Here is a 15,352-nt window from a genome sequence, read left to right as displayed (position 1 = left end):
CCATAGGTGGAAATTAGCGGGAGAACATTTCAAACTAGATTTAAGGAAGCACTTCTTTACACAGCGTGTAGTCAGAGTATGGAATAGTCTTCCTGATAACGTAGTGCAAGCTGAATCCTTGGGTTCCTTTAAATCAGAGCTAGATAAGATTTTAACAACTCTGAGCTATTAGTTAAGTTCTCCCCAAGCGAGCTCGATGGGCCGAATGGCCTCCTCTCGTTTGTATAGTTCTTATGTTCTTATGTTCTTATGTACGCACCATTCCTACCTCAGGAAGATAAACCTCAGGAGATACAATCCTGTCAGAACTTCTTTTTATGCCTCCTATTAATGTACAAGAATACAGAGAATAAAGGCCATTTTAATTTATGGCTTAGTTTAAGATATATTTATACTTTTTTTCAGTAATTTTATTTGACATTATTTGATTTATTTTTGCATTTAAGTGTTTTCTTTAAAAAAAAAACAAAACAAAACAAATATGTACATAAATGCACTAAAAGGGTTTAGTTCTTGCATCTACTACTACGTCTGTACACTACTGGCTATTGCAGAATGCTGTCTGCACTGCAAACGTAATGTCTGTATATGTCTGTATATGTCTGTATATGTCTGCACTTTAGACGTGGCCACTGCAATTCCGTTGTACAAGCAGCATCCGTGCTCCAGTACAATGACAATAAAAGGTTTTCTATTTCTATTTTTATTTCTATTTCTTTCATCAGTTGTTGTATGGAGTTCAATCATTAAAAATGTTCCTAAAAAGGAAACCCATGAGTTGTTCATTTTAAGAGACCTGTCTATTTTTTCTATTTTGAATAGTTACTATTGCTCTTTAATAAGACAAAAGTATTTCTTATCCGATTACTCGATTAATCGATGGAATAATCGATAGAATATACGAATACTAAAATAATGGATACCTGCAGCCCTAATGGTCACCCACCCAGCCCCCCAACAACGGCCAAACGTCTGCAGTGAAGGAGCCGCCTGCCCCCATTCTGTAAACCAAACATTAATGAAGCTCCCCTCCTGTGCCTGGGGGCTCTAAGATCTTACATCCCATTCCTGTCCATGACAGAGACGCTACCGTCAAGCACGGCTGAGAAATACACTCATGTCAATCATATCACCACTACGACGTATACTACCTGCATTCACACTGCGGCCGGCTGGCTGATGCAAAACTCTGTATGTGCCTTGCAAGCTGATTCAACGTAGCCTTTGCGTGAGTGTGACGCGCAAAAGCATCGATTTTACCAAAAACTGCAGAAAGGCTTAACTTCACAAAGACAGACCGGTAGACCAACAAAACAAGGCATCGTCATGGAGGGCTGACCATCAGAACTGCGTGGGTTTGAATGGCAGAAGCAAAGTGTAAAACAGCTAGGTACAATTTCACAAGGGGCATGGCTGGCCCACAAACTGAAACCTAACCCCAATGAGCAGGGACTTAAAAGACCAGCCCACATGTGACGTGAGAAGCTGCCTGTGTACAGCACTATGCTACTGTAAAAGTACAGGATACGCACTCCTTTATTCTTTCATATATTCATAGTTTGGATGGGGAGTCATTGCCCACTTACGAGGAGAACCCTGCACACCTAGCAGAACACCTAGCAGAGCGAAATGTCAAGGTGCTGCTGGTGAATGTGAGCCAGACCAGACCGGTGCTGCTGCCATCCCGAGAACGGGCCTCGGGCAGTGCTGCAGTAACGGGTCACTGCCGGGGCAGACCAGTGCTCATTAACTGCAAACAGCAGGATCACCGTTCAGATTCCTGTTTTTCTGTTGTCATTCAGTAGCCAGGACCAAGAGGGGAGCCTCCTACATGCTCATTTACCTGCACAGAAGAGCCCAGGTGGGGATCCCAGCTACACCAATCAATCATTGTTTCCTTGGCAAAATTGGGCAAGAAAAATTACAAACAGGCCGAAAATTACCCTTTTTTAGATTGAGGGCCTTGCTGTCATTCCTCATTGGCTGGTACATGCTTCCTCAGCTGGTACATGCATTACTTATTGGCTGGTACATGCTCCTTCAGCTAGTACATTAATTCCATATTGGCTGGTACATGCTTGTTCAGCTGGTACATGCATTCCTTATTGGCTGGTACATGCCCACTCAGCTAGTACATGCATTCCTTATTGGCTGGTACATGCTCGCTCAGCTGGCCTTGCTATGTATTTTCACTGCAGTTACCAAAATGCAAGCCAGTCCCCATGTCTGTAGGGGCCATCATGTAAAAACAGTTTAAAGTGCATAGGATGGGGTTGGTTTCTCCAGCAAAATTCACCCCTCAAATCTTTCCCCAAGATTTTTGGTGGTAACTAACTAAACTCCAGTACTGCTGCTAAGCTTTTCAATCAAACCACTAGACTAAAAAGACAATAACAAAAAATACTGCTGAACACCATGCTAGTCTTACCAGCCTCGTAAATTAATAGAAAAGCAAGATAGAGCCTCTTTCTGTTACAAAAAATACAAATTAATCCGTGCAGAAAAGGTAGTTATCTAAAAAAACATGACTATTGTAACAAACTTGAAGATTTCATCATAATCTGAAATCACAGGCAGTGAACCAAACGACTCATCTCAATCAGATCCTTTTCATAAGTAAATCTGCTACCGTTGAATAATGACTAGCCAAAGGCTGATTTAAACGCAGTGCACAGGAAGTGGTATTTTTACCATGACCATCAAAGCAGATGGGTTGAAAATGTCACGCTGCAGCCGCGACTTCTCCCGTGGCATCGCAGTGACATCACCTCCGTCGTGTACGCCATCGCAGATCTGCGTTCCCAAATGTCAGAGCGTGACATTACGGCGTGCTCGTTAGCTGCTACGTGTGTGTGGCACCAAGGCGCCACAGAAACGTGAAGGGGACCTAATTAACGCCGTCACCGCAATCCCAGTCAGCTTTGCAAAGTTAAAGCGGCGAAACTGTTAGCGATGAATTATTCATGTGGAGTCGCCATGGGTGACAGGGCCTGGACAACGGCAATGGGCAACCATGCCTGCTGTCTCCACAGACGCTCGGCGCGGGATTACGTCACCTTCTGGAAGCAGATTGCGTTCCTCTGCGCTGTGGGTGCAGGGTGTTCTAGTGTGTGTGTATTATGTTTATATTACATTGTGGGGAGGGAATGTTTCAGGTCCCCACAAAGATCTGAGACCAATATTTTGTTTCAACCAACCAGTTGAATATAAAGAGTCACAGTCACAGAGTACTCAACTGTTTGGTTAAAACAAAATCTTGGTCTGGATTTATACTCCCTCTCCTGGAGCCGACACCTTATCTTGGTGGAAGGGTTTGCGTGTTCCAATGATCCCAGAAACTAAGTTGCCCTGGGCTTTATGCCCCTGGTAGGGTCACCCAAGGCAAACAGGTCCTGGGTGAGGAACCACACGAAGTGCAGCTCATCAGACCCCTTATGATGAATACAAACATAGACTCACATTTTCCCTTGCCCGGACACGGGTCACCGGGCCCCCCCCTGGAGCCAGGCCTGGGCTCGATGGCGAGCGCCTGGTGGCCAGGCCTGCACCCATGGGGCCTGGTCGGGCTGAAGAAGGCACGTGGGTCCCCCCTCCAATGGGCTCACCACCTGTACGAGGAGCCATAGGGGTCGGGTGCAGTGCGAGTTGGGCAGTGGCTAAAGGCAGGGACCTTGGCGGTCCGATCCTTAGCTGCAGAAGCTAGCTCTAGGGACATAGAATGTCACCTCACTGTTGGGGAAGGAGCCTGAGCTGGTGCGCGAGGTTGTGAGGTTCCAACTAGATATAGTCGGGCTCGCCTCGACACACGGCTTGGGCTCTGGAACCAGTCTCCTTGAGGGGGTTGGACCCTCTTCCACTCTGGAGTTGCTCACGGGGAGAGGCGCAGAGGGGGTGGGCATACTAATTGCCTCCTGGCTGCGCACCTGTACATTGGGGTTTACCGCGGTGGACGAGAGGATAGCCTGCCTTCGCCTTCGGGTGGGGGGACGGGTCCTGACTGTTGTTTGCACTTTTGCACCAAACGGCAGTTCAGAATACCCACCCTTTTTGGAGTCCTTGGAAGGGGTCTTGGAGAGCGCTCCTCCTGGGGACTCTATTGTTCTGCTGGGGGACTTCAATGCTCACGTGGGCAATGACAGTGAGACCTGGAGGGGCGTGATTGGGAGGAACGCCCCCCTGAACTGAACCAGAGTGGTGTTTTGTTATTGGACTTCTGTGCTCATCACGGACTGTCCATAATGAACACCATGTTCAAGCATAAGGGTGTCCATATGTGCACTTGGCACCAGGACACCCTAGGCCGCAGTTCGATGATCGACTTTGTGGTCGTGTCGTCGGACTTGCGACCGCATGTATTGGACACTCGGGTGAGGAGAGGGGCGGAGCTGTCAACCGATCACCACCTAGTGGTGGGTTGGCTCCGTTGATGGGGGAGGAAGCCGGTCAGACCTGGCAGACCCATAGGTATAGTGCGGGTCTGCTGGGAACGTCTGGCGGAGTTCCCTGTCAGAAGGAGCTACTCCTACCTCCGGCAGAACTTCTCCCATGTCCCGGGGGAGGCAGGGGACAATGAGTCCGAATGGGCCATGTTCCGCGCCTCCATTGTGGAGGCGGCTGACCGAAGCTATGGCCGTCAGTGCCTGTCGCGGGCACCAGCGGTGAGGGATGCCGTCAAGTAGAAGAAGGAGTCCTATCGGGCCTAGTAAGGTCTATTCGGGGGTGCTGGAGAGGAGGGTCCGTCGGATAGTTGAACCTCGGATACAGGAGGAGCAGTGTGGTTTTCACCCTGGCCGTGAAACAGTGGACCAGCTCTATACTCTCGGCAGGGCCCTGGAGGGTGTGTGGGAGTTTGCCCAACACATACATGTGCTTTGTGGACTTGGAGAAGGCATTCGACCGCGTCCCTCGGGGAGTCCTGTGGGGAGTGCTCCGAGAGTATCGGGTGCCGGGCTACCTTATAAGGGCTGTTCGGTCCCTGTACAACCGGTGTCAGAGCTTGGTCCGCATTGTCGGCAGTAAGTCGGACTCGTTTCCGGTGAGGGTTGGACTACACCAGGGCTGCCCTTTGTCACCGATTCTGTTCATAACTTTTATGGACAGAATTTCTAGGCGCAGCCAAGGCGTTGAGGGTGTCCAGTTTGGTGGCCTCAGGATTAGGTCTCTGCTTTTTGCAGATGATGTGGTTCTGTTGGCCTCATCACTGGAGCAGTTTGCAGCCGAATGTGAAGTGGCTGGGATGAAAATCAGCACCTCCAAATCTGAGACCATGGTCCTCAGCCGGCAAACGGTGGAGTGCTCTCTCCGGGTCGGGCAGGGGGTCCTTCCCCAAGTGGAGGACTTTAAGTATCTCGGGGTCTTGTTCACGAGTGAGGGAAGGATGGAACGGGAGATCGACAGACGGATCGGTGCGGCGTCAGCAGTGATGCAGGCACTGCATTAGTCTGTCATGGTGAAGAAGGAGCTGAGCCAAAAGGCAAAGCTCTCGATTTACCAGTCGATCTACGTTGCTACCCTCACCTATGGTCATGAGCTGTGGGTAGTGACCAAAAGAACGAGGTCGCGAATACAAGCGGCCGAAATGGGTTTCCTCCGCAGGGTGGCTGGGCTCTCCCTTAGAGATAGGGTGAGGAGCTCGGTCATTCGGGAGGGACTCAGAGTAGAGCTGCTGCTCCTCCGCATTGAGAGGAGCCAGATGAGGTGGCTCGGGCATCTGGTCAGGATGCCTCCTGGGCATCTCCCTGGTGAGGTGTTCCGGGCATGTCCTACTGGGAGGAGGCCCCGGGGAAGACTCAGGACACGCTGGAGAGACTATGTCTCCCAGCTGGCCTGAGAACGCCTCGGAATTCCCCCAAAGGAGCTGGATGAAGTGGCCGGGGAGAGGGAAGTCTGGGTTTCCCTGCTTAGACTGCTGCCCCTGCGACCCGACCCGGAAAAGCGGTAGATAATGGATGGATGGATGGGATGGATGGATGGATTTGTACTCTCTGGACCTGAAATCTCCACCTGTGCTACTCGGTGCAGGTGAAAAATTCACTTGCATGTTCACACAGCGAGTGGCAAACTCCCTGGCGCTTGCAAAAGTATGGGTGAATACTACGTCATGAAAGAGCGCTTGTATTAAAAATAAGTGTGATTATAAAGTGTTTTTCAGCTTGAAGCAAAATGAGTTGCATTGTTAGGTTAAACCAAAAGCTGTTACTCTCTTGCTATTGGATTGAACAGTGCATTTCTAAGTGCATTTACTTCAGTTTCATTAGCTAAATATGCTTAATAAAACCAACCTGGTAGCCCTGTCTCTTATACCCACAGTCTCTTATATATGTTATACATCTCCAAACGTAATTTTTCTGAATTAAATCTTGATATGATTTTAAGTTGACGTTAAATAATTCGGGGTACTGGGACACTGCAATTATTAGTTTCTCCTCCATGTTGTTCAGCAGTTTGGTTTCCAAGCTGCTGAACCAACCCGTCACAAACTGAAGATTATATCTGATTGGATGTCGCTTTGCTAGAGGTCAGCGAACCATGTGAAAGTTGAATTGATTTGAACTTCGAGCAGCACAGCAAAGCGGTAAAAACCAGACGGCACTTAGTTAACTGTTCTTTGCCGATTTTTCTCTTACAGCTCGAAGCTGACTGGATTCTGACATGTAAGCTAAGACTTCAAGACTTTTTATTGTCATTGTACAGTTGCCTGGACAACGAAATTAGCTAGCAAGACCACAAAGATGCAAGAAAGTGTCAGTACAAGATATAAGAATAATAAACACAGTATATATAATGTGTAGGTACAAGAGACATTGGGGGGTATATGCAAGGGTATCATAAATATAATAAATAAGGGGGAAGGGCTTTTGTCATAGATAAGTGACACTATTGGGGACACCAAACCCAGTCAGAGTCTTCATCATAATCCAGGAAAAAATGCAGCCCCTGTCTTTCAAGTTTTCACTGTTTCACCTGGGAGGTGGGAAGAAGCTGTCGCTCAGTTTATTAACAGCTGAGTGAAGCCTTACCCTCCACCTCAATTACTACAGTGCTTTCAGAAAGCTTCATTGCATTGTATACCTATTACACAACTCATTATTTTTTGCTATGAGTTGACAAACAATAGCCCACAATGACAAACCATTTTTTAGGAATTTTTGCAGATTCATTAAAACAAAAAGCTGAAATCTACCAGTTACATAAGCATTCAGACCCTCTCTGTTCAGTTTGTTGTACTGTAGGACCACCTTCAGATTCTTCTTGGGTGGCTTCTGTCAGCTTTGCACAGCTGGACTCAAACAGTTTCTGCCAGTTTTCCTTGCAGATGCTCTTAAGCTCAGTCAGACTGCATGGAGAATGAGGGCTTCATGTCAGATTTCCTGTATGGTTCAGGCTGGGCCTTTAACTGGGGCATACAGACACCCCAGCCTTGGATTGCCGTCATCGTGGGTCAAGCAATGTGATTTTGATTAATGACAAAAAAATCTATTTCAAAATTAGTCTGAAACACAACAATGTCTGTGATGGTGAAGGGGCCTCAGGACTTTCCAAAAGCACTGCAGGGTTCTACAGCAGAGCTGGAGATTTCAGGTCCAGAAAGTAAAAATCCAGACCAAGATTTTGTTTCAAATAACCAACTGAGTACTCTGTGACTGACTCTTTATCTTCATCTGGTTGGTTGAAACGAAATCTTGGTCTGGATCTTTACTTCTGAACCTGACCCATCCACCTCTGTTCTATAGTTTCCTTGGTGCCCAAACCGTTTTTGGAGAGGTCAGTTATTTGTGATATGGTGGTTTGGTTGGTGCATGCTAAAGCATCATGACTTCTTCTTCTTAGAAAGCCTCTGTGTGAAACAGCTCTTCCTGTCCTCATGGGTTAACACTGTCTGTGTCATATCCTGTTGCAAGCCGATGCTCAGCCACCACAAAGTGTGTGTCATCTATTGTTAGAATGATCACAGCTACTGGTCCAAGGCCTGACTCACACTGACTCACGCTGACTTGCTGGTCCATTCAGAGGCAGAGCGACATGCTTTGTTGTACCTCACCGTTCATTCACTCTTTGTTTCTCTTTCATCGCAAAATTCTATGGCTCAATTTTGAGCTTCTAATCATGGCCCAGTCCTTTGGCTCTTTTTTGGAGAAAGTTGTGAGACCTTTATGCTGCATTGTTGCTCGAAGTTAACTGATATCAGATACATCCAGGATACCTGAGAAACCTCTTTACTCTGGAGGACAAATCCCATGTGACAAGCATTCCTTATCCAGGAATAATGGGATACTATCCTAAGGAATTCAGCGGCAGGACTATGTTTGCAAAGAAGAACATCAAGGTTATTAATTGATAGCAGCCATGCCACCTGCTGTTCAGACTAGGTACTCCATCTGAAGCTAAGCAGGTTTGGGCCAGGCCAGAACTATAGGAGCCCAACAAAGAAAGCTGGGCTGCTGCTGGACAAGGTGTTGGTGTGGTCAACAGGGAAGCCCATTCTGTGGTGTTCCAGTGCAGTGATGGGAACACTGTGCTGTTAAAATGGCGTTGTGCTTCAGATGACATGCATAGCTGAGGTCCTGACTCTCTGAGGTAATAAAAGATCTCTGGGCATCTTTCGAAAGAGTAAGGGTGGTACCCTGATGTCCTGGCTAAAATTGTCCACTGTGGCCCTTTAAAATCTGGCCTCCTAATTATCCCGATATCTGGTGAATTCTCTCCTGCCCATTCACCACTTTAGGTACTGTGTGGTGAGCGTACTGGTGCAAAATGGTCACTACCCACAGCTCATGACCATAGGTGAGGGTAGCAACGTAGATCGACTGGTAAATCGAGAGCTTTGCCTTTTGGCTCAGCTCCTTCTTCACCATGACAGACTAATGCTGATATGGAAGAATGGACGAGCACAAATAAACCTCATATGGTGGCTATAATCCCATAGCCCATAAACAAATACATTTCTCTTTAGCAATGCAAGACCTTAGTGTCTGTCTTAGCTTACCTCCAATTCCTGCCCTGACGCTTCACTGTAATAGTATGAGCTATACCTTTATTAGGAATGTTCTTCAGCTGCTAAGACCCTTTGTAATGTCAGAAGAGCAAAAAGTCAAGCTGTAATGGAGTTGGGGGGAGGGGGCAAACAAAAGAGATTTTAACCCAATACATCCCATCAAAATGGCCGTACAAATCTGTTCAGGAAATTCCATCAATGAACAGAGCCAGAGAAGAGGCTGTTTTTCCAGCCTTCTTCGAAACAGGCCATTTATGAGAGTATCAACTCATTATTTTGAGTTTTGAAGCACCATTCATTGTGTTCAGTCACCCTGTTTGATGTCTATAATCAACACAGATTCAATTTGCCCATAAATGAACTCATGAGTACGTGATTGAGACACAAAGGAGCTCCCTCACTGAGCCAGTGAGCCAGAGATCACATACTTGAATGCGAAAAGTCGCACGCTTGCTCTATACGCTAATTGCTACCTCTTTAGAGAAAAACATTTTGTAAATTCAGCCCTACATCACTTGCAGATTCGCTGTGAACCGCATATAAGGCCTTGTACTCAGGGAGCCATATCTTTGAACAAGAAAATAAAAGACGGCAAGCATTAAAAATCGGCACTTGTAGTTTTACGTTTTGCTTGTCGCTTAGCAACGCAGCCATTGGGAGGGAAAAGCAGCACTCCGCCAAAGGGCGTGAAGTGAAAAGAAGGGACTGGGAGGTAGCGTGTTACGGGACTCACATTTGACGGCTGTGAGAGCCCTCCCTGGTGAGGACCCCTTCTTTCTCCATCAGCATCTGCCTGAACGTGCCCACCTTCTGACGGATCTCGTCCTCAGGATACCTGGAGAAGGAAAAATGACATGCCTATAAAATCAAACAGAAGTACCTATTCTCACTACACCATTATGCGTTGTGCCACAGAGAAAATCTGTCCCGTGATCTCCTGAGGGAAAAAAAACCCAAGGACAAATGCTCCTTATTCCTGTTGAATAAGGTCTAATAATTGCCATGTGAAATACGACTGTCTCACTTCGGATGGCATTCCATGCAGTTAGCGCCAGAGCGATGCCAAAGAGTGGCGGGTGTTTGCCTCCTCTCAAACCACGAAAGCGTGGTGCCCTCAAGTTTGAGAGCCCCCTGTTGGCCACAAACAGTCACTTCACTAAATATTAAATAAACACCGTCCTTATTTAGGATATGCTGAAGTGGCATGTTCTGCTAGTTATCTACAATATTTTGACTCTACTTTCAGAACTGTTTATTTTCGTTTTTTGGGGCTGAGGGGCCCCGAAGTGACTTTTTGATTGAGACGCCAGAATCGACAAACTCGTCCCTTAAGTCAAACAATGGCCTGTCACCCAAAGGAAGGGCTCTATCTTTCTCAACGCACTCATGACCGTAGTGTGAAGGATGCCCACAGTCCCTCTCAACAGGCGCCCAGGATGGTCTGCCTAAATCAGAGTTTATCATGCAGTATGTATCAAATGGGACACAGCAGTGAGTTCATCTAAATGGAAATCCTCTCTGAAACACAACCGCCCATTGTCCGCTCCAGGAAACTTTTCAGAGATGTTGAAAGTATGGCGTCCACTCCCAGTGCTACAAACATGCTGCAGAGGTCATCTCTCTGAAGCATTTTTCATCTTGTGCACATGCTCTTAATCTTACTGATCATCCAATTATGTTAGGTGTGGGCTTCCATTCTGTGCAATTCTATGAGTTTCTAAACACAATTTTCATGATGGAATAAAATCTTCTGTGTTTTATGTGAACATTAGTCTATGTAATTCACTATCGGATCACTATTCAATCTTCGGTAACGATTATTATAGGTTAGTGTCACGCCCCAGGGGCGGGGTGACACAGCAGCCGTCGATGATCGCAATCTAACCAGACTTCTTAACCTCACAGCAAACTCCCAAGGTTTGCGAAGTATTGTTGCCATTCTAGATGACACTTACCAAGCATCTCTCTGTCTCGTGTCTTGCCCTCCTGCCCTGCCTTCCTCTCCGTATCCTGCCGTCGTGCCTGCCCTGCTTCCCTGGTCGTCTCTGCCTGCCTGCCCGCTCCTGCCTGCCCTGCCTACCTTCCCTGCCCTGCCGTCCTGGTCTGCCTCCGTCCTCATTCCTGCCCCATCGTCTCCACGTCTCTTCTTTATTCGTAGGACTGACTCACCCGGCTTTCGACCTCCCGCATTCGACCCGACCATCCACCTGTCTTGTCCCTTGTGGCTTTGGGTGCACCAGGCTTTAAAAATATTAAATCAGTCTCCTGCATTCCGGGGTCTGCCTCGTCTCTGGTCACTCAGCGCTACAGTTAGAATCATTGAGAATCCTTGAGACCAAGACCCATTCATTCCCACACCTGCAACACTTTGGTAGTGATTCCAGGTCTTTATGCTGTAGGCACCAACGGGCCCTTTACCACATTATTCATGAATCACACTCCTCTTCTTACATTTGTGTCACACAGGCAACATTTACAATTTAAAGTCAAGTCCTGATGTGGAAGGTAGCACTAGGCTCTTGGGAAAATGATGTAACCGTGCTTCGCAGATGCGTGGCACTCAGACACGAGAATTAGACGAACGGAGCCTGGAAGCCGCCATACAGTACCAAGCTCTGCTGACAGGAAAGGTTCTCGTGTCCTGCGAAATGCTATCGGCACAGCAAGACCAACTGCTATTTGTCAAACCAGGTTGTCGTTTTGTGTGCTGTTAAGCAGGATCACTGGTGACCTCATATTCTAGAAATCAGACTCTTAAAATCATTTTTCATGACAATTCCAGCCATTTGGAGACACTTGTTAAATGTGGTGACACTAAACTGAAGTTTCACGCACCTTCCTGTTCTCTTACCCAAACCGTCACTCAAATGAAAAGCCAGGGTGATACAAGAGATGTATAAATGGTAGCTATTCCACTTTTCATCCAAGCAATTTGACTATTTCTTAACATGTTTGTCTAGGGCAGGAGGTGAGGTATGAAAGGCAGGTTTATGAAAGGCAACTTCAAGATATGTTATAAAAAGAAACGATGGATTTTACAGGCTTTGCTTCCATTTGTAAATATTTCCCCATCATAGTCCCATAGTATCAGGCCCGGTGTGTGACGCATATCAGCGGAGAGACAGATTTCTTTTCACTGAGGGTGGCAGGTTAGTCCTTCCATCTCGTTCTCAGTATACCGTCTCTGATTGGAGGAATCAGGTTTATAATCCTGTGTGTGAGATCATCATAAAAAGGGAGCAGAGGTAGAGGCAGGGAAAGGCAGGACACCACGGGCACCTGGCACAAGGGGGGCAAGGTTTCCGGGGCTCGGTTCGCCCTCTGAATCAGCTTATCGACAGCGGCTGACCATCTTTTCATGGGTTGCTTGGAAACTCACCTTCCCAACCTTTTATGAAAAGCACACTTCTGTGAGCTTTCGTTCGCCCCCAGCTCTTGCAAGTTTCAACACTCTGGGTCACCGGTCACCTTGTATCTCCATACAGATGGGTGCTGCTCCCTCACCCACCAGGTTTCAGGACCTGCTGTCATACTTTCAGCTGAATTCCTCCACATGAAAGAGAATCTAAATTTGTTGCACTATTAAAACACAGATGCCTACAGACACTGGATTCCTACAAAAAAGGTTCAAACCTGAGTTACAGACAAACACATCTTTCCCAAGCCAAGACAACATTAAACCCGTACAAGATGAAGACAGGAGCTACCCAGTACTCCCAATATTCATTCATACCACTCAAGGGAATCTTCAGAGCTACACAGCTGATATTAAACATCTCCAGCAAGTCCTCCTTAAATAGTCACCTGTACCGTTCAAGAAAGCCTTCAGGGAAGAAAGAATGTATTAAACCCATCCCTGCAAGACGGACACAATAATGACTCAGGCCTCCTTAAAAAAATCCCTAGGTTTCTGCAGAAAGTCAGCCAGCAGAGCTGAGATAGTTCACTCCCAAAAGAGCTAAACCAGTGAATGTGAAAATTCAAGGTTACACTTCAAGCTGTGTTGAATGGACAATTTCAATATTTTTTCTTCCCGATCCAACAGCCCTTTGGCTTTGAAATTAATTTACATACTGAAAACCTGGGAGTTATCTTGCACATTTTCGTGATATAACTTCAGTGATAACAAAAAAAATTCACAGTTTATTGCGAGGAGACAATGTTTCCATCAGAACAGATTAGACAAGTCTAAGGAATGAAATGTAAAATGATACAAAAATTATAGGGCCAACAGAGTGTGGGCTCACTTTAAAAACAGACACGGCCTTAAAACACAGACGATTCGAGAGACTTCTGAAGGGGTGTGTGAGGTACTTGATGCGACCATCGATTACCCTGACCGCAGAAACACTCCCCAGGGTAAACTGTAGACACCACGACCAATTACTGTCAGCCTCACACCAAAAACAGGTGAATGAAAGCTAACAATTAGATATGTGTTATTTGGGCCCTGGACAGGCTAAGTAGCTTTAAGCAAAAGATGGATGTTCTGTTTAGTGGAAGGTGCAAGCTGAAGGATCTCAGGCACAAATCTGGCATTTTCCGACAGAGCAGATAAGGTCCGTATGAGAAGAGGTTCTTAAGAAGATGATTTCTGTAATAATCAACGGAGAAAACGTGTTCTTACACTTGCCGTCACTCCAGCTACAGTTCAGGTTACCTCCCTCACCAAAATAATTGTTCTTTTTTTTTTTTTAAATGGGGGGAAACCTAAGGCCTCTGCACCGGCACACCTGCATGGCATCCTTTTAGAGTTTCTGTTACATTTGAAGAAATTATCACGTTAACACAGCGGGAAATAGTCACGGCCTTTGCAGCAGACGGCACGCCACAAAATGGGGCTGTTTTCATTACCTTAATGGCGCTTTACTTACCGCTTGGGACATTAGGTGAGACGTTCAACTTTTGCTTTAAGCACAGAGCCCAGTGAGGAATACAGGTTCAGTCATAATGGGATTCCTCACAAGAGTAGCTGCTCAGCATGCGTAACGAAAAGCGCTTGTAGCACAGGGTGCACCAGCCATTCCCGCTTACATTTTCCACAGCCATATAATAAAGAGGGGGCCCATCGCCCTTTGCCGGGAGATGTTACCCAGAGGATGAACTCCTAATAACAGGAGACACTCTTCAGTGAGCCAGAAGGTGACAAACTAGTGAGCAGAGGGATATTTTCAAAATACTGGATAGTGAAACTGACCCCTCATCTAAGGTGCCTTTACTGGTGGAATAGGAAGAGGAAAGGGCAGGATGCATTGTGCTGTAAAGTACCTAGGGCTGAAGAGTCTACAGAAGCTGGTATCATCAGCCAAGGTCCCACGGGGCACCCAGGCAAATCGTTTCAATTCTGCAGACTGATTGGGCCAATTAGATGGCAGTGATCACTGTGAAGTGGCATCATTAAGGACGGATTCCTGGGAAGTAATCACTTGGCTCTCGCACTAGGGGGGTCTCCACTTAAACGGGGGGCAACAGGTGACTCAGCAGGAGCATGTGGTGGGAAAGCGCTTGAAAGTGACCTGAAAATTTTTTTTCTTCACACGAATGTAGAAAAAGTATCATAAACAGAAATGTCAGCAGATGTCCTTCACTGTGGGTGACCATGCCAAGATGCGGAAATGTGAGTCACCCAGGCACCTCTTCTCAATAGCTCATTATCCCATTGAGGTCAAAGTGTAGAAGATGCAGAGCATCTGCAGGAAGCGATCTGCAAACGTCTTCAAGAAGCAGGACCAACTACACTTAAATTATACCACTTCAACAGTGTCTGAAATGATAAAATAAGCCATACTCAGACAGAGCAGTAGCAGCAATACCATGAGTCATGGTTAAGGGCTGAAAGGCTTCATATACCCTGAAGAAGAGATCCATTCATATATATTAGGATCCACCTGTCATCAGGCTTAGAGAGTCTGCCTCCGTTCAAACAGAGGAAGGATGGTCAATGCCTGCCTGTTCCATAAAGGGAGAAAACACCACAAGTCGAAGGTAGGCTTCCTGAGCATGTCTCCGTGACCTCGATTAAACCCGGCACTTCTCCCTAGGCTCTGTGTTTTTCTGAGCTCGAGTCCCGGGTGCAGTAAACTCCCTCCTGCGGTTGGGATTAATTCCTGCCGACAAAGAAGAGATTCACTGGGGCATTTCTGGAAGCCTGTCTCCACACCAAATCGATCTAAATAAATCCCCCCCCTAAATGCACACACCACCCCCCGTCGGCATCGGATTAAACCGAAAGCCACGTGACTGGCTCAGGCAGCATGCACTGCTCAGTCGTCACGGGGACCTTAAACACCCCAGCTGTCTCTGGCCCCATTACATAAAGCAAAGGCTAAACAAACCACAGCTTCAGTCTTGCGCCAC

General features: G+C 46.8%; 1 protein-coding gene across 5 annotated transcripts in view; it reads right to left on the bottom strand.

The window, feature by feature from the left end:
* Positions 1-15,352, bottom strand: part of srrm3 (serine/arginine repetitive matrix 3) — a 79,303-nt gene that overhangs the window by 25,325 nt on the left and 38,626 nt on the right. For 4 of the 5 annotated variants that reach the window (XM_023833121.2, XM_023833124.2, XM_023833125.2 and 1 more), the window contains exon 3: positions 9,729-9,830. In XM_023833121.2, coding sequence (XP_023688889.1) covers positions 9,729-9,830 — 102 coding nt within the window. Of the gene's footprint in view, positions 1-2,691; positions 2,920-9,728; positions 9,831-15,352 lie in introns of those variants that run through there. The other variant, XM_072713769.1, reaches the window with a different exon arrangement.

This window comes from Paramormyrops kingsleyae, chromosome 6 (assembly GCF_048594095.1).
Source record: "Paramormyrops kingsleyae isolate MSU_618 chromosome 6, PKINGS_0.4, whole genome shotgun sequence".
In the NCBI taxonomy this organism is placed as follows: domain Eukaryota; kingdom Metazoa; phylum Chordata; class Actinopteri; order Osteoglossiformes; family Mormyridae; genus Paramormyrops; species Paramormyrops kingsleyae.
The sequence above is the reverse complement of the archived record's forward strand: the minus strand, read 5'-3'. Positions and strand labels throughout refer to the sequence as shown.